At 41.5% G+C, this 20,093-nt stretch overlaps 1 protein-coding gene across 1 annotated transcript in view; it reads right to left on the bottom strand.

Moving 5' to 3' along the window:
- LOC111977608 (polypeptide N-acetylgalactosaminyltransferase 2-like) overlaps window positions 1–16,197 on the bottom strand; it is a 121,233-nt gene extending 105,036 nt beyond the window's left edge. Inside the window, 1 exon segment of the mRNA XM_024007112.2 lies at window positions 15,969–16,197. Coding sequence (XP_023862880.1) covers window positions 15,969–16,064 — 96 coding nt within the window. The 5' untranslated portion in view covers window positions 16,065–16,197.
- Between the last annotated feature and the right edge of the window lie 3,896 nt (window positions 16,198–20,093).

Here is a 20,093-nt window from a genome sequence, read left to right as displayed (position 1 = left end):
AAGTCATGTGGTCTGCCCAATTTCGCTGTTTCATACAATTTGGGGGCCTCAATAAAATAGTTGACAGGTAGAAAAAAAAAAGCAATTAGTGTTTAGCTACAGTCATTGATGGCTTGAAGTTCATAAACCACTGTGAATGTAATGACCTGAACATTTCCCCAGCAGTAGTCTTAATTACTTTGGCATCCTCAAAAGATCTTATTTGAACTGGGATGCAGACATTTTGGATGGGCTGAGTGAGAAGAGGTGCTCAGAATCGGGACAGATACAGGGAGAAGGAAACATTCTCTCATTAGACCCTGGGTCTCACAGACAGGCAGATGGCTCCCTCAACTGTCAATCCATCAGGACCCACGGAAACAAACCACTATTTTCCTTCTCTTCATTTGCCAATCCCTCCCTCTTTACTCCAAGAATATTTTCCTTGGCCAACTGTGCTGGTCCACCCTTACTGCCAGCCTTGAGGGATATTCTCTGCGTGCCATCATTCTCTCTCACGTTGCCAGTTAAGTCATTCTGGAAATGGTGCATATAACAATTCATGCTGCCAGCTCATTTCAAAACAAACAATTAAAACAGTGGTCATTATACTTCAATTCCAGTTTTMGGGAAAAACACATTTCTAATACCCCTAGAAGAAAGACGGTGCTTATTATCAGATCAATAAGATACTCTCTCTAATTGATTCAGTGGGAGAAAACCACTGAATCAATGAACCACCACTGGGAGAAAATAAAGCCAAATCTGAAAGATAAGAAAATACCTGTCATTTTCTCTCTGAACCCTCAGAGACATAAAGAGCCGACAACACCGGATTCCAGTGAAATCAGCATAGGACAATCACCACTGTATAGACTGAGGCCCATAAATATCTACAGCATGTTGTTGTTGGAGGGAGAGTTCAGTCAGGCTTAAAGTAATCTATAGAATAAGATGGGAATCAGGGCCTCATTATGGTTCCAACCTTTCTATACACAAGTTATGTAAAGCATAGACAGGCTGTTGGACCTTTCCTCTGCAATGGAATCAGTTTGTCAGAATGATTTTGGAAGAATGGGGCAATAACTTTTGCGTCATTGTGCTGTTGGAGACAGGAGTAACTATTCTTATTCTACTAACACAGTTGAGCTAGTCTAACAATCTTTTTGTGTTGTGTCTTAATGCTGTGTGGGAACCAGGCATAAGATGGGTGAAATGTAGTACTTCTGTTTGTGCTCTTTATTGCTCAGTCTAATCATGGCCTCGAGAACACTGGTTAGGCTCGAGAACACTGCTTAGGCTAAATATCCATCTTCATCACATAGCTGTAACAGTCGTTTCATTTGCTGTCAAATTAGCATAATAACACCAACTTTTTATTGTGTATCAACTGTGATAGCATTGTTCACCACAGTAATTTTTGCTCGTTACAGACAACCGCTGTCTCTCTCTGAATGTCTCAAAGTCGCTCCCATGTTTCACTGCTAAGCCAAATTGTTAACTGACTATATACGAGAAAGCTCAAATGTGACATATCATTCACAGTATATCAACTGCTAAAGTCCCAGGATGTTTCTCTAACATCTCTCTGCTAYTACATAAACCCCTGGGTTATGTGCAGTTGGACAGTGCTACTCACAGTGACAAGATCAGGTTAGTTGGAAACTGAATTTAAGATCCAATTAGATTGAATTAACTTCTTATTCCCATCTTTCTTGCTTCCCATATGCTCAAAATGTGATCTCAAAATATAGTACTATATCAAAATATTGACATCTAAATGTGGCCTTGTTATACAAATGTAACAGGGTTGGTTATGTTTCCACTTGACACTGAATAAATATGTATTCAATGTTCATCTATTCCTATTGGTTGGTTAAATGTACATATCAATAAGGTGGTATGCCATTGGTCATGCATGCAGATAGGGGGAGATCACAAATGTAAATTCTAAGATACCAGTTAGATATTGGGGGCATCCTGGGATTAGCTGTTGTATGTTATTGCTGTAAGCATGCTCTAATTGTAATGATCACTTTAGCCCCTGCTAATTCACAGTTATTTCCATGTTAAACAGACAAATCACAAATCTACAGCCATCAACATCCTGTTGTCCTGCACATCTAATGTGCTTCCTTGTGTCGATCGTCAGAATAAACACCAATCAACTGGGATCGACGGCCGGACAGTCCTTTCTTTAAAAACACAACACGAAGTACGCTCACGTCGGTAAAACAAACATGGGTATCCTCTGTAAATTAATTATTGAACGTTTGTGTGTTTGTCAATGTCCTTTAATGTCTTCAATTCATGCCTCAAATAGGCAAGCCTCTTGCTTTTAGAATAGGAAAGACATGTTCAATTGCCTACAACACACAGAGATTCTCAATTTCTCTAGAGGGATTATTTGTCATTCCTGATCAAGAAGATCAAGAAGAAGGAAACAAATCACAGGCAGGGAAAGTGCGATTTCATTTGCTCAACTTCCAGTAAGGATATAGTATCCACACAGGGGGTTTCATTTACCAAAAATACTAGGGCTACTCTCTATTTCCGGGTGTTGATTAGTGTTTTTAGCCTTTGGACTCAAAGCTCATGACAAATACCTGCAAAACCACCAAATCTGTTGGCTCACATGGCTGCCATGTTCTTTTCCAAGAAACAGCCTACAGCAGTCAGCATGAGGGCCAGTCATGCATTCCACACATACAGTACCAGTAGAAAGTTCAGACAACTACACTTTCCAGGGTTTCTCTTTATTTTTAATCATGTAGTAACCAAACAAGTGTTAAACAAATCAAAATATATTTTAGATTCTTCAAAGTAGCCACACATTGCCTTGACAGCTTTGCACGCTGCTGGCATTCWCTCAACCAGCTTCATGAGGTACAGTATTCACCTGGAATGCATTTCAATTAACAGGTGTGCCTTGTTAAAAGTTAATTTTTGGAATGTCTTTCCTTCTTAATGTGTTTGAGCTAATCAGTTGTGTTGTGACAAGGTAGACAGAAAATAGCCCTGTTTGATATAAGACCAAGTCCATATTATGGCAAGAACAGCTCAAATAAGCAAAGAGAAATGACAGTCCATCATTACTTTAAGACATGAAGGTCAGTCAATGTGYAAAATGACAAGAACTTTGAAAGTTTCTTTAAGTGCAGTCGCAAAACCATGAAGTGCAATGATGATACTGMKTCTCATGAGGACCGCCACAGGAAAGGAAGACCCAGAGTTACCTCTGCTGCAGAGGGTAAGTTCATTAGAGTTAACGGCACCTTAGATTGCAGCCCAAATAAATGCTTCACAGAGTTCAAGTAACAGACATCRCAACATCAACTGTCAAAATACTTCATAAAAACCAGTACTAAAAAGGACACCAATAATAAGAAGAGACTTGCTTGGGCCAAGAAACACAAGCAATGGACATTAGACCAGTGGAAATCTGTCCTTTGGTCTGATGAGTCCAAATTTGATATGGGTACAACTGGGTACAACTGCCATGTCTTTGTGAGACGCAGAGTAGGTGAACGGATGATCTCTGCGTGTGTGGTTCCCACTGTGAAGCATGGAGGAGGTGGTGTGATGGTGCTTTGCTGGTTAAACTGTCTGATTTATTTAGAATTCAAGGCACACAACCAGCATGGCTACAACAGCAATAGGCCATCCCATCTGGTTTGTGCTTAGTGGGACTATAATTGGTTTTCAACAGGACAATGGACCCAATACACCTCCAGGCTGTGTAAGGGCTATTTGACCTCGGAGAGTGACGGAGTGTTGCATCACATGACCTGGCCTCCACAATCACCCGAGCTAAACCTATATTGAGATGATTTAAAAAAAATGCATTTCACCTTTATTTAACCAGGTAGGKTAGTTGAGAACAAGTCCTCATTTACAACTGCGACCGAAACACAGAGTTACACATGGAATAAACAAACACAGTCAATAACACAATAGAGAATAAAATGTTTATATACAGTGTGTGCAAATGAGCTAAGGGAGGCAATAAATAGGCCATAGTGGCGAAATAATTACAATTTAGCAATTAAACACTGGAGTGATAGATGTGCAGAAGATGAAGGTGCAAGTAGAGACACTCGGGTGCAAAGGAGCAAAAAAAAAATAACAGTATGGGATGAGGTAGTTGGATGGGCTATTTACAGATGGGCTATGTACAGGTGCAGTGATCTGTGAGCTGCTCTGACAGCTGGTGCTTAAAGTTAGTGAGGGAGATATGGATCTTTGCAATTCGTTCCAGTCATTGGCAGCAGAGAACTGGAAGGAAAGGTGGCCAAAGGAGGAATTGGCTTTGGGGGTGACCAGTGAAATATACCTGCTGGAGRGTGTGCTACGGGTGGGTGCTGCTATGGTGACCAGTAAGCTGAGATAAGGCAGGGCTTTACCTAGCGAAGACTTATAGATGACCTGGAGCCAGTGGGTTTGGCGACGAATATGAAGCGAGGGCCAGCCAACGAGAGCGTACAGGTCGCAGTGGTGGGTAGTATATGGGGCTTTGGTGACAAAACAGATGGCACTGTGATAGCAACTGCAGTTGCTGAGTGTTGGAGGCTATTTTGTAAATGACATAGCTGAAGTCAAGGATCGGCAGGATAGTCAGTTTTACGAGGGTATGTCTGGCAGCATGAGTGAAGGATGTTTTGTTTCCGAAATAGGAAGCCGATTCCAGATATAATTTTGGATTGGAGATGCTTAATGTGAGTTTGGAAAGAGAGTTTACAATCTAACCAGACACCTAGGTATTTGTAGTTGTCCACATATTCTAAGTCAGATCCATGTAGAGTTGGTTGACAACTTAAATTGATAAAATAGTAGCCTGTACAGAGAATTGACATATACAACTAAAAACTCTGACAATACTTTTTTCTAATAATTTCTCATTTGCCAATATGTTAAAAGGTAATATTTTAAAGTTTGTTTTAAAGTTTACAAAGTAAAATCAGGTAAAACAGGTATGTACAGTACTAGCTACAGAGCCTTCAGAAAGAATTCACATCCCTTGACTGTTCCACATTTTGTTGTTACAGCCTGAATATAAAAATTGATTAAATATAGATTTTGTGTCACTGGCCTACACAAAATACCCCATAATGTCAAAGTGGAATTATGTTTTTTTATTTTATTTTTCCAATGAACAAAAAATGAAACGCTGAAATGCCTTAAGTATTCAACCTCTTTGTTATAGCAAGCCTAAATAAGTTCAGGAGTAGAAATGTGCTTAACAAGTCACATAAGTTGCATGGACTTACGCTGGCCCAGGAGTGTGAAGGTGAACGGAAAGGCTCTGGAGCAACGAACCCCCCTTGCTGTCTCTGCCTGGCCGGTTCCCCTCTCTCCACTGGGATTCTCTGCCTCTAACCCTATTACAGGGCTGAGTCACTGGCTTACTGTTGCTCTTTCATGCCGTCCCTAGAGGGGTGCGTCACTTGAGTGGGTTGAGTCACTGATGTGATCTTCCTGTCTGGGTTGGCACCCCCTTGGTTGTGCCGTGCGGGATCTTTGTGGGCTATACTCGGCCTTGTCTCAGGATGGGAAGTTGGTGGTTGATGATATCCCTCTAGTGGTGTGGGGCTGTGCTTTGGCAAAGTGGGTGGGGTTATATCCTTCCTGTTTGCCCGTCCGGGTATCATCGGATGGGCCACAGTGTCTCCTGACCCCTCCTGTCTCAGCCTCCAGTATTTATGCTGCAGTAGTGTATGTGTCGGGGGCTAGGGTCAGTTTGTTATACCTGGGGTACTTCTCCTGTCTTATCTGGTGTCCTGTGTGAATTTAAGTATGCTCTCTCTAATTCTCTCTTTCTTTCTCTCTCTCGGAGGACCTGAGCCCTAGGCCCATGCCTCAGGATGACCTGGCATGATGACTCCTTGCTGTCCCAGTCCACCTGGCCGTGCTGCTGCTCCAGTTTCAACTGTTCTGCCTGCGGCTATGGAACCCTGACCTGTTCACCGGACGTGCTACCTGTCCCAAACCTGCTGTTTTCAACTCTCTAGAGACCGCAGGAGCGGTAGAGATACTCTTAATGATCGGCTATGAAAGCCAACTGACATTTACTCCTGAGTGCTGCACCCTCGACAACTACTGTGATTATTATTATTTGACCATGCTGGTCATTTATGAACATTTGAACATCTTGGCCATGTTCTTCCACCCGGCACAGCAGAAGTGACTGGGCCACCCCTCATTGCCTGGTTCCTCTCTAGGTTTCTTCCTATGTTCTGGCCTTTCTAGGGAGTTTTTCCTAGCCACCGTGCTTCTACACCTGCATTGCTTGCTGTTTGGGGTTTTAGACTGGGTTTCTGTACAGCACTTTGTGACATCAGCTGATGTACGAAGGGCTATATAAATAKATTTGATTCAACAATAGAGTTTAACGTGATTTTTTAATGACTACCTCATCTCTGTACCCCACACACGCAATTATCTGTAAGGTCCCCTCCGTCAAGCAGGGGACTAGGTCAGGATAATTTGCAACTATGGCAAGAACTGAAAATTGTTGTCTAGCAACAATCTTCAACAAATTTGACAGAGGTTGAAGAATTTTGCAAAGAATAATGGGAAATGTTGTACAATCCAGGTGTGAAAAMATCTTAGAGACTTACCCAGAAAGACTCACAGCTGTAGTCACTGCCAAAGGTGATTCTAACATGATTCTGGGGTGTGAATACATATCTCATTTAAATTTCTATTTTATTTTCAATTTTATTTGCAAAAAGGTGAGGAGAAAAAAACATGTTTTCACTTTGTCATTATGGGGTAGTGTGTGTAGATGGGTGAGAGAAAAATATATATTTTAAACAGTAACACAATTCCACAACAAAATGTGGAATAAGTCAAGTTGTATGAATACTTTCTGAAGGCAGTGTAGTTAAAAGGAGGATGCCATCAGCACACAAAATAGTTATCTGGTATGACTCAAGTCTTAAAACAGGTTTTACCCAAATTAAAAGACCACAGCGGCAAGAGATACAACAGCTCTTGAAATTAGTTCTAGTCTTCTGAACAACTCCAAACTATTGAARAGTTGCCTTATCCCACATTCAAAAGTAAATTCCCACAGATGTCAATAAAACACACCACATTTACAGTGGCTTTGTTCACGTTTGTTCCTTATCTGCATGCCCTTGGTTGTTCTATATTTCCACAGTGGTACACTAAGACAAGCCAACACTGTTAGGATCATGTCTTCCCTTAGGCTTTGCCTGTAAGCCTGTACATTTCCAATAAGACCTGGAATTGACACAATGTTCTTCAAACAGTGATTTTGTTGTGTCTAAGGCAACAAGCATATTTATGAGTGCCATCAGAAACGTAGATCTGGGCAGGGCACTGGGGTGGTAAAACAATCACTTACTGCTGTAAAGGAAGGAAAGGAAACCCACCTCCACTTTGTAAAAAGTTAAGAAACACTGTCTCTAAACCTCACCCACACAATAACTGCACACATATTATTTTCTTAAATACTATAGGATTGACCGACTGTAATAAGTAACTCAAGCTATATAAAAATATAGACTTTTGTCTTCATAGATCTTCAGCATCTGGTAGGTAGGCTAGGTAGACCCAGTTCCCCCAGATCTACAGAGGGCATCAAAATGTGTATATGGGCAGGGGGCAGGAGCAGTACGCCATGAGTGTTAGAATGTAAGGGGGGCATTCTGTTCAAATCACAGTGAGAGGAAACATCCACACACAGCAAATGGAAATCTGAATATCAATTATGCAAAAGCAGAGCTGGGGAGTATTTGTAAACTCAAAAAAATCCAGAAAACCAATAACGCTGAAATTCTACTGGCAAATCCATTGTTCATCCTTCCAATAAAACAAAGCACATTGTTGAAGAAGGGTAAGAGTGGGATCTGCCCTCTCCCATGATTAGCCCAAGGAAAATACATTGAACCAGGGTCTTAGGACAAATCTGAGGCAGCAGCACTTTCATTAAAAGCACAAAGAGGCTCTATTCCAATTCATGTTGCTAGTCCTCAGAACCACTAGTGGAACCACTAAGGCCTGTGGCCTTCACACAATCCCAAACTCTTCTGGGAAGTGCAGTCTCTCAAACACATGAGATTGTTTTGTCAAAGCTGAGAACAAGTTTGTTACAAAGAGTCACAATGTTCACACTTGACAGAGGGCCAAGAAATACAAACAGAAAGTGTGAGACTTCTCAGGGCAGTAGCCCTCTCTCTACACATAAAGTTACAGCCCAGAAGGAAAACCATGTTTAGTCTGCAGAGTAGTGAGGATGGCCTGTGTGTTATAAGTCCTCAAGCCAAAGTACACATTCCTGCTGGTACCATCCCTGGCCAGTCCCTATTACATATTACTGTCTTACAGGCTGTACAGTGGCTTGAGCACATCTGCACCTTGTTAGACATAATACTGTCAGAGAGACAATCTCACTTATCCAAGTATTACAACCACGTGTGGGTCACCAGTGTCCAAGCGGTTTTACTGCCCCCTGTTCTACAGAGAGACTAAGCATTGGAAAGCATTATGTTAATACCTCATAACTTAGAATAGACTTGACACACTATTTTAAACCTCATCAGGAAATCAAAGATGACAAAAAGAAAAATGGAGTAAGCATTGAGGAAATGTACTTATTTGACCATAATTCAGACTGGTATGCCTAATCTTTAGTCATTACATTAATTGGACTTGATTTACACTCATTACCTGTAATGTAATCCAGCAGTAATGAATGTGTCCTATGAATGCTTTATTATGAGAGTCAACGCAATTCTTCACATGCCTGTGGTGTACTGTATCTTTATATCGACAGGTCCTATGGAAAATGGAGCCATTGTGTACTGGGCAGCGCAGACCAGTGGGGTTTTGCCCAAACAGCCTCTGGCTCCCTTGACAGAAATGTATGGTGGTGAAGCATTTGCAATTCAGAATGTAATGACTACGGCTAATAAGCTCCATAAACATCTCACCACTCAAAGTAGTATTCATCCCTCTCTTTTGTCTTTGCCTTGTCAAATGTCTCAATTCAGAAGTAGCGGTACTTGTCAAAACACRGTATGCCTAACCACCTGTCTCAATCATTAAAAAAAGAGCATTTTTCATCTTTAATGGACCCATAGAAAGGTCAGTTACATACTTCTCACAAGTTAAATATTCCTCAGAAGAGGAAAAAGTCAGAAAGTAATAATAAAAGTCATCATTTAAAAGCTCACAGTGGGATATCAAAGAACAAAATGACTTCAGAGTAGGCTCCTTTCCTCATCATGGCACTGAGTACTACCACTGCTGGAGGTGAATGACGAGCTCCAGGCATCTGAACCACCCTATCGAACAAAACAATCATGGATGAACACTGACAGTTCTGTACATCAGTGAAACTCCTCAAGCACTGCAAGAAGACAGATCAGCTCCAAACCAGGTCCATTTATATGGCTTAGCCAGGAAGCAGATACAGTTGAAGACGGAAGTTTACATACACCTTAGCCAAATACATTTAAACTTAATTTAACAATTCCTGACATTTATTCCTAGTAAAAAAAGTCCCTGTCTTAGGTCAGTTAGGATCACCACTTTATTTTATGAATGTGAAATGTCAGAATAAGAGTAGAGAGAATGATTTATTTCAGCTTTTATTTCTTTCATCACATTCCCAGTGGGTCAGAAATGTACATACACTCAATTAGTATTTGGTAGCATTGCCTTTAAATGGTTTAACTTGGGTCAAACGTTTTGGGTAGCCTTCCACAAGCTTCCCACAATAAGTTGGGTGAATTTTGGCCCATTCTTCCTGACAGAGCTGGTGTAACTGAGTCAGGTGTGTAGGCCTCCTTGCTCGCACACGCTTTTTCAGTTCTGCCCACACAATTTGTATAGGATTGAGGTTAGGGCTTTGTGATGGCCACTCCAATACCTTGACTTTGTTGTCCTTAAGCCATTTTGCCACAACTTTGGAAGTATGCTTGGGGTCATTGTCCATTTGGAAGACCCATTTGCGACCAAGCTTTAACTTCCTGACTGATGTCTTGAGATGTTGCTTCAAGATAGCCACAATTTTCCTGCCTCATGATGCCATCTATTTTGTGAAGTGCACCAGCAAAGCACCCCCACAACCTGATGCTGCCACTCCCGTGCTTCACGGTTGGGATGGTGTTCTTCGGCTTGCAAGCATCCCCCTTTTTCCTCCAAACATAACGATGGTCATTAAGGCCAAACAGTTCTATTTCTGTTTCATCAGACCAGAAGACATTTCTCCAAAAAGTACAATCTTTGTCCCCATGTGCAGTTGCAAACGATAGTCTGGCTTTTTATGGCGATTTTGGAGCAGTGGCTTCTTCCTTGCTGAGCGGCCTTTCAGGTTATGTCGATATAGGACTTGTTTTACTGTGGATGTAGATACTTCTGTACCCATTTCCTCCAGCATCTTCACAAGGTCCTTTGCTGTTGTTCTGGGATTGATTTGCACTTTTTGCACCAAAGTACGTTCATCTCTTGGAGACCGAACGCGTTTCCTTCCTGAGCGGTATGACGGCTGTGTGGTCCCATGGTGTTAATACTTGCGTACTATTGTTTGTATAGATGAACGTGGTACCTTCAGGTGTTTGGAAATTTCTCCCACGGATGAACCAGACTTGTGGAGGTCTACAATAAATTTTCTGAGGTCTTGGCTGATTTGTTTTGATTTTCCCATGATGTCAAGCAAAGAGGCACCAAGTTTGACGGTAGGCCTTGAAATACATCCACAGGTACGCCTCCAACTGACTTAAATGATGTCAAGTAGCCTATCGGAAGCTTCTAAAGCCATGACATAATTTTCTGGAATTTTCCAAGCAGTCAACTCAGTGTATGTAAACTTCTGACTCACTGGAATTGTGATACAGGAAATTATAAGTGAAATAATCTGTCTGTAAACAATTGTTGGGAAAATTACCTGTGTTATGCACAAAGTAGATGTCCTAACCGACTTGCCAAAACATTAGTTTGTTAATTTCTTATGGCTGGGGGCAGTATTGAGTAGCTTGGATGAATAAGGTGCCCAGATTAAACTGCCTGCTCCTCAGTCCCAGTTGCTAATATATGCATATTAATATTAGTATTTGATAGAAAACACTCTGAAGTTTCTAAAACTGTTTGAATGATGTCTGTGAGTATAACAGAACTCATATGGCAGGCAAAAACCTGAGAAAAAATCCAACCAGGAAGTGGGAAATCTGAGGTTTGCATGTTTGCCTATCCAATATACAGTGTCTATGGGGTCATATTGCACTCCCTAAGGCTTCCACTAGATGTCAACAGTCTTTAAAACCTTGTTTCAGGCTTCTACTGTGAAGGATGAGGGAATGAGAGCTGTTTCAACCAGGTGTTTGGCAGAGTGCCATGAGCTTACTCAGCCGCGCGCCCCCGTGAGAGGTAGCTGCGTTCCTTTTCGTTTCTAAAGACCGTTTGAAACATTATTGAAGATTAATGTTAAAAACATCCTAAAGATTGATTCTATACATCGTTTGACATGTTTCTACGAACATTCATGGAATTTTGGGACTTTGTCTGGCCTGCGCATCATGAATGTGGATTTTTGAACTAAACGCGCGAACAAAAAGGAGGTATTTGGACATAAATTATGGACTATCGAACAAAACAAACTTTTATTGTGGAACTGGGATTCCTGGGAGTGCATTCTGATGAAGATCATCAAAGGTAAGTGAATATTTATAATGCTATTTCTGACTTCTGTTGACTCCACAACATGGCGGGTACCTGTATGGCTTGTTTTTGTGTCTGAGCGCCGTACTCAGATTATTGCATGGTGTGCTTTTTCCATAAAGTTTTTTTGAAATCTGACACAGCGGTTGCATTAAGGAGAAGTTTATATACAATTCCATGCATAACACGTGTATCTTTTATCAATGTTTATTATGAGTATTTCTGTAAAATTATGRGGCTCTCTGCAAAATCGCCGGATGTTTTGGAGGCAAAACATTACTGAACATAACGCGCCAATGTCAACTACGTTTTTGGGATATAAATATGAACTTTATCGAATAAAACATACATGTATTGTGTAACATAAGTCATATGAGTGTCATCTGATGAAGATCAAAGGTTAGTGATAAATTTCTCTCTATTTCTGCTTTTTGTGACTCCTCTCTATGGCTGGAAAAATGGCTGTGTTTTTCTGGGACTAGGTACTGACCTAACATAATCAGATGGTGTCCTTTCGTCATAAAGCCTTTTTGAAATCGGACACTGTGGCTGGATTCACAACAAGTTTATCTTTAAAATGGTGTAAAATACTTGTATGTTTGAGGAATTTTAATTATGAGATATCTGTTGTTTGAATTTGGCGCCCTGCACTTTCACTGGCTGTTGTCAAGTCGATCCCATTAACGGGATCTCAGTTAACAAGAAAATTGGGGAGTGGTTGAAAAACAAGTTAATGAATCCAACCTAAGTGTATGTAAACTTCCGACTTCAACTGTTAAGAGCAACACACACAGGATAAAGACAAGTAGACAACAAACCCACAAAAAGAGTAGTTCCTGCTGATCAGGAGCAGAGCAGGGGAAGATTTAATTTGGGGTTTCCCACTTGTGATCAGGGCCCATCCAGATCCTCTTTATTCAGCCTAGTCAATATTAGATCAGGGATCGCTCTGCTGGATCAAAAGGGCAGAAGCTGGAAGGGCCTGGAATGCTCTCTAAACACTTTTTCTGGCTCCATGTTAAACCACATACAAGGCAAAGGTCAGGATAGAGCAGGGGCATCAAAAGCAATGTGCTCTCCACATGACAACACATTTCCCCTCACAGGTAGGCTAAAGATAAACAGTGGGAAGAGTGGGGAGAGACAACAACCTAGCGTCATTTCCACACGATTATTCATATGAATCAACCCAAGTGCATCCTACGACACTAGACACATAGTGGGAAAAAATTATTTTGGGGGATTTAAAAAAAAACGGACTCAGATCCTATGCCGGGTTTTGTTACGCTGAGTTATTCCGTAAACAACGGGAGATTGCAACATGCCACATCATAATTAATTGTCTGAGGAGAATAAAACTGCACTAGGTGTTGGCTCTGACCGACGGAATAGTAATCCAGGAGGGACTAGGTGTTGGCTCTGACCGAGGAATAGTAATCCAGGAGAACTAGTGTTGGCTCTGACCGAGGGAATAGTAATCCAGGAGGACTAGGTGTTGGCTCTGACCGAGGGAATAGTAATCCAGGAGGACTAGGAACACTCAAATATCAGAATACATTTGTGAATGAATGCCATTATTATTACAAACATTATTTCAGCAAATGAATCAAACATCCAGTGAGCTGTTCAAAACTGAACAAAATGTAACCTGAGGATTATCAGTTATGACATCAGCAGAGAATGAAGAAACTCTCCCTCTGCTTTAAACACACTTGACATTTTTAATGTACACTTCCCAATGCATTAATTCATTATTATTCCAAAGAGAGCTTTGATTTAAAAAGCTGAGGAAGCACAGCATGGCCATTCACTCGCAGGCGCAGCTACAATGTTGTCCGCTGAGCCAGAGCAGAACAACCAGCTTGTCAATAATTGTGTTGCAGAGCGGAGATCAGATCAAACACATTGGAGCCAGAGATAAAAGCTGCCAATCTGGTTACCATACACGTCCAGTGAGTGCATTCTCACCAAGCCGCAGCAGCTCCCAATACAATAATGTGACAGGTCGGAGAAAGCATCCATCATCCGACCTGGCTGCTAAACACTGAGGACCTCCAACCTGCATGACTGCAAAGAGGCCTAATTTAAGACCATTCAATATATAGTTTACTCAGTCAGTTCAAGGCAGCAATTTTCTCTATTTTTAGTTTATCATGTTAAGTCTTCAAATTGAAAGTGTTGGGTTGAAACTGTAAATGTCTGGGTGACGTTTTGGGTAAAATGTATGTCTGTAAACAATAACTTGCTCGGTGGAGAGCAATAAATTAGATTATATTTAAATAGTTAGAGGCCTTCTGAGCTGTGAGTACAGACAGAAGCTTGAACATCTGATGTAAATTCCATCACACCATTCACTGTAAGATGCAAAAAAGGGGCAGGTAGCCTAGCGGTTAAGAGCGTTGGGCCAGTAACTTAAAGGTCGCTGGTTCGAATCCCAGAGCAGACTAAGTGAAAAATCTGTCGATGTGCCCTTTTATTATATATTTTGATTTAACTAGGCAAGTCAGTTACGAACAAATTCTTATTTACAATGACGGCCTACCCTGGCCAAACCCTAACGACACTCGGCCAATTGTGCAKCGCCCTGTGGGATTCCCAATCACGGCCAGTTGTGATACAGCCTGGAATCGAACCAGGGTCTGTAGTGACACCTCTAGCACTGAGATGCAGTGCCTAAGACCACCCTTGAGCAAGGTACTTAACCCTAAGTGCTCCTGTAAGTCGCTCTTGATAAGATCCCCTGCTAAATGACTTTTTCATATAAGTGCATCGTTCAATTGAAAAGCATGCGCGCGCGCACACGCGATGAGTATAAAAATACACTACCTAAATTACAGTGAGGGGCACTGTCAATAGTCCGAAACAGAGGGTTCCAGTCTGCAGTAGCAGGAGGAAGCATAATGCTGTTGGGCTCTCAGCCACCGTGGTCTCCTTTTACTGTTGTTCTCCTACAACAATGCAAAGCAGCATCCACCCAAATCACAGACAGGCAGCTCAGATAGGCCTACAGCTGTAGGCCTAATTGTAGATGTAGCTTGTCTTACACATGGATAGAAATACAACGAACGTGCATTCTTTTGCAGGCTCATCTCCCTCCATAACAAAAGTCAGACATCAGATGCCCCCTTCCCACAGGAAGCATACCAGCGGCAACTTTATCACCCCTATTTGAGTACAATGTGGGAGTTTAGCACAGCAGTGTCGTTTGTGAGAGGTACCCTGTGATTTGCTCTTGAGGCGTCCCACTGCCTTGTACTCCCCAGGGAAATGGGTAACTGCTCGCTGATAACTGGAGATTAGGCCTTTGTTAATCAAATCAGAATGCCCATGGGTCCTTATCTAGCTGCACCACCTATCAGCCTAATGTCAAATGTAAGGGACAGAATGACTGATCACACAATGACAACAGGAGCGGTTAGGAGTGTAGGTGTTATCACTGGGGTTGGTTACATGATAAAAACACTCATATTTTTGCTGAAAGGACAACTTTACTATAAGTGGCGTGTTTGACCTCGTCAATTCTGTATATTAAGGTAACAGAGAAATAAGAATTAAAGGCTTGAGAGAGAACTATAGTTCTTAGGCTATAAACTACAGCCATTAGCCTATTCCTCAATTTAAATTATATGACCATAAACAAGCAGGGATTTTAACAATGGCAGACGGACGCATAAGGTTTGCATATTTTGTTACAATGTAGCCTATATATTTCCTGCCAGTATTGCGAGGGAATATATTTCAACAATTAAGTATTTGTAGCCTATATACCTCACTGTTGAGGTCTTCCTAAATAGTCGAATAAGTAAACGTTGTGTGCGTGAAACGCAGCTCTTCATAAAGTGTTTACAACCGCCCAGCTATTCAATCACAGGGAAATGATACGATACCAGACAGAGCAACGTTCAAATCATACAAGAACCATATCCCTATTTTCAAGCAAATTAAAATAATCTAGTTGWTGATGGAAACAGATTTTGGAACGATATAATATTCCATAATATAAACCGCCTATCAAAATAGCCACTTGTTAAACATCTTCACAGTATGTTTCGCTTTAGTCTTGAAAGGATTCCACGGACTAAATTCTCCTGAAAGCGAGCTCTGGGGTGTATTTATTACGGAAACGATTTACCGTTTAAGAACCAAACGGAATCAAACAGAGAAAAACTTAAGTATGTTGGACACATTCAGTTAGGTCGCTAATCGCTTCGTTCCATTTAAGAAACATTTTGCAGCAGAATTGGCGTAATGAATACACCCCTGATGCATTTTCAATAAGAGCAAAAAGTATCCGGGAAACCTACCTTTCGACTTAACGTTGTTCCCGAATAGAAATAATATGCTATGCCAAGCACCCACAGGACCGCGAAGCATAGTAACATCCTCGATTTCCTTCGCATTGCTGTCTGTTAGAATGTGAAATAAATGTACGATAGCCTTATGCTTTGATTAAAGCGTCCTGTATCAGAGCTGTGTGCCTGCTATTGACGAGCAGTGTTCAGTGCAGCTTCGGCAGTCCAGCAGAAAAAGCAGGAAACAGCCAACATCACGAGGTTAGAGGGGAAAGGCCGTCTCTAATCCAATCACGCTCCGTGGAAGGAGGAGTGATGGGGGTTGGTACGTTTGTCGCTCTGCAAGCGTTCTTGACATTGACAGAAGAAACATTGATGCAATATTGTGGCGATTTATTAGTGAATTCATTATTTTAGCTTCTGCAACATTATCGCCGCGGATTTTAAAACGATCCAGTTTGTGTAACAGATTAATCGGACCCTGTGGCCTGTGTAGATAGTATTGTAATCCATAATATAAGAGTAACAGAGAGGGTTATGTTGTTCACTGTCCCCCACGATGAAATCGGGGAGGGGACTGTGGATCAGGTTGCGTCCATACGTTATTCGTTGGTATGTTCGTTTATTCGTATGACAGTCACACTCCCTTAGAGAGGAGAGTGCATTGGCCAGATTTTGACGAAATTTGGGTGAATTACCGCGTTCCTATGCTAGCCGGAACCAGGAAACTCGGAAATGTCCGACATGCTGATGTGTTCAGTGCGTCACGTGTATAACTACAACCAGTTAGAAAATCGGAGATTTCCGAGTTACCTAGTTTCGACTACCACTTGAACGAGGCAAATGATGAGTCTTGCCGTATACAGCCGGCATTTACAATTGTGCATGGTGATCTTAGGCTTGTATGTGGCTGCTCGGCCATGGATGAACAGTTATTGTGCTGATGTTGCCTCCAACTCGGTAGTGAGTGTTGCAACCGAGGACAGACAATTTTTACGCGCTACGRGCTTCAGCACTCGGTGGTCCCGTTCTGTGAGCTTTGTGGCCAAACACTTTGCGGCTGAGCCGCTGTTGCTCTTAGAAGTTTCCACTTCAAAATAACAGCACTTACAGTTGACCGGGGAAGTGCTAGCAGGGCAGAAATTTGACAAACTGACTTGTTTGAAAGGTGGCATCTTATGACGGTGCCACGTTTATGTTCACTGAGCTCTTCAGTACGGGCCATTCTACTGCCAATGTTTGTCTATGGAGATTGCATGGCTGCGTGTGTAGCAGTGTGATGTTGTTCCCCTAGATTACGCACCAAATTGCACACAAGGACCAATTCAAATAGGCCAGGTCAAGAGGGGATGTTAATAATTTGATAATAATAATAATAATTCAGTGTATTTTTTTATTTAATTACAGCTGCATAGCTAATGTTTTTATTTGGTGTACAAACACTTTTTCATACCAATATTGTACATACATGTGATTGTAAAAGTGTTGTATATTTTGGTTTGGCCCATCGCGGGTTATCTGTATTCCCATACCCCTTTATCGTTCTCTTTTGCCTGACCCTCGGCTAGCAAGGTATGTTGTCCTTGGCTCCGAAACTGTTTAATATACAACCGTCATAAGGTTATACAATGTACTGTTTTGCAACCATAAGTTTGTTATAGTGTGGACAGTGTAGGAATTTATGTTAACAAGTTTCACAGAGCTCACTGACTGGGGTATCTGTTGTAACTTGTGAGTACTTGTGACAGTGGTTGAGTGAGTGTCCATGTGCTCGCGCAGGTGCCCGAGAGCTGTGACTGCGCCAAGGGTAACATGTGTGTTGTCTCTTCGTGTGCAGGTATGTCTTTTATTTTGTCAGAATTATGTTCTGTATAGTTCTACTTGTATGGTGAGCTGTTGTGCAGCGAGGGTGTGCACGCAGCACCTGTTAATTCCTTTTGGCGCTCTTTTGCCTGACCCTCGGCTAGCAAGGTACCCGAGAGCTGTGACTGCGCCAAGGGTAACATGTGTGTTGTCTCTTCGTGTGCAGGGCAAATAAAAATATTTCAACGAGCAGACCGTCAGTTGTGGCAGCGTCCTAATTAAAATTACACAACGCAGAACGAACCACGCTACACGTGCTTGATTTGATACACCTGTCAGCAATACAGCTCAGTATTTCTATTATTTAGTTTATACAGTCTTTTTGCTCATCTTTATCAAGAGATCCAATAATTTTGGGGTTTCCCCTGCCTAAGCAACTCTTCTTATTATTGGTGTCCTTTAGTAGTGGTTTCTTTGAAGCAATTTGACCATGAAGGCCTGATTCATGCGGTCTCCTCTGAACAGTTGATGTTGAGATGTGTCTGTTATTTAAACTCTGTGAAGCATTTATTTGGGCTGCAATTTCTGAGGCTGGTAACTCTAATGAACTTATCTTCTGCAGCAGAGATAACTCTGGGTCTTCCTTTCCTGTGGCGGTCCTCATGAGAGTCAGTTTCATCATAGTGATTGATGGTTTTTACGACTGAACTTGAAGAAACTTTCAACGTTCCTGAAGTGTTCTGCATTGACTGACCTTAATACCTCTCCTTAATGCAACCGCTGTGTCATATTTCAAAAAAACTTTACGGAAAAAGCAAACCATGCAATAATCTGAGACGGAGCTCAGAACAAGAGTCAAATTAGCCGCCATGTTGGAGTCAACAGAAACCATAAATTACATGATAAATATTCCCTTACCTTTGATGATCTTCATCAGAATGCACTCCCAGGAATCCCAGGTCCACAATAAATGCTTGATTTGTTCGATAATATCCGTTATTTATGTCCAATTAGCTACTTTGGTTAGCGCGTTTGGTAAACAATTCCTAAGTCACAAAGCGCGTTCACTAAAACGTGACGAAATGTCCAAAAGTTCCGTAACAGTCAGTAGAAACATGTCAAACGATGTATTGAATCAATCTTTAGAATGTTGTTCAAATAAATCTTGAATAACGTTCCAACCGGAGAATTACATTGACTTCAGATGAGTGGTGGAACGGAGGTCCTCCTCATGTGAATGCGCATGGTGAATGCATGGTCACCTCATGGCAGTGGTGATTCATTCCTGTCTCCTTCGGCCCGCCTTCACAGTAGAGTCATCAGACAACGTTGTATTGACTGTTGACTTCTAGTGGAAGCCGTAGGAAGTGAAAACTCATCCATATCTCGCTGTAATTTCAATGGGAGCTTGGTTGAAAATCTACCAGCCTCAGAAAAAATCCAAACAGGAAGTGGAACTTCTCAGGTTTTTGCCTGCCATATGAGTTCTGTTATACTCACAGACATCATTCAAACAGTTTTAGAAACTTCAGAGGGTTTTCCATCCAAATATACTAATAATATGCATATATTAGCAACTGGGACTGAGGAGCAGGCAGTTTACTCTGGGCACCTCTGGGCACCTTTCTTCCAAGCTACTCAATACTGCCCCGCAGCCTTAAGAAGTTATTAAGGACTTGTAAGTACGCATTTCACGGTACGGTCTACATCTGTTGTATTTGGCGCATGTGACAAATATCATTTGCTTTGATTTGACATAGTGTATATAATACTGTAATAAGCTCACATAGTTGCTGTCACAAACTACAAACTCCACACAGTTGTCACTGACTAGTTAGATATTAATTTCCCAGTGAGTAAAACATTTTTGTACTTACAGCATTCATAGACATTCATTTGTATCAGGTTTTTGCTTTGGCTGACCTTTTTTGTATTGACATTTGTCAATAAAACTCCTGAAAGCAACTGTTTATGTCAAATAGTTTTGTGTTCTACTTGTTGCCCTGGTTGTCCTGAAAAGAAAATGGTTGAACTCTTCATACACTTCATTGTGAGGCTAAATATAAGGGCTGGACATGCAGATAAATGAATGTCAGATAAATGAAAAGCAGATTTTTGCTGGGGTCTCAGGACTGGTTAAGAAGAGATAGAAGAGCGATATGTCATGTCTCTGTTCTCCTTACAAGCCCAGCTTCTGAGGACCGGGTTAAACCAAAAGCCTAATTAGGGGCGGGGGATCCATGTCACGATCGTGTGGAGGAGAGACGGACCAAAACGCAGCATGTGGAAAATAAGCCATCTTCTTTTATTTTTTACTACGAAGATGAACATGAA

Source organism: Salvelinus sp. IW2-2015, linkage group LG18 (assembly GCF_002910315.2).
Source record: "Salvelinus sp. IW2-2015 linkage group LG18, ASM291031v2, whole genome shotgun sequence".
NCBI classification, from domain to species: Eukaryota; Metazoa; Chordata; class Actinopteri; order Salmoniformes; family Salmonidae; genus Salvelinus; species Salvelinus sp. IW2-2015.
Note: the sequence above shows the minus strand (reverse complement) of the source record. Positions and strands in the feature narration are given on the sequence as shown.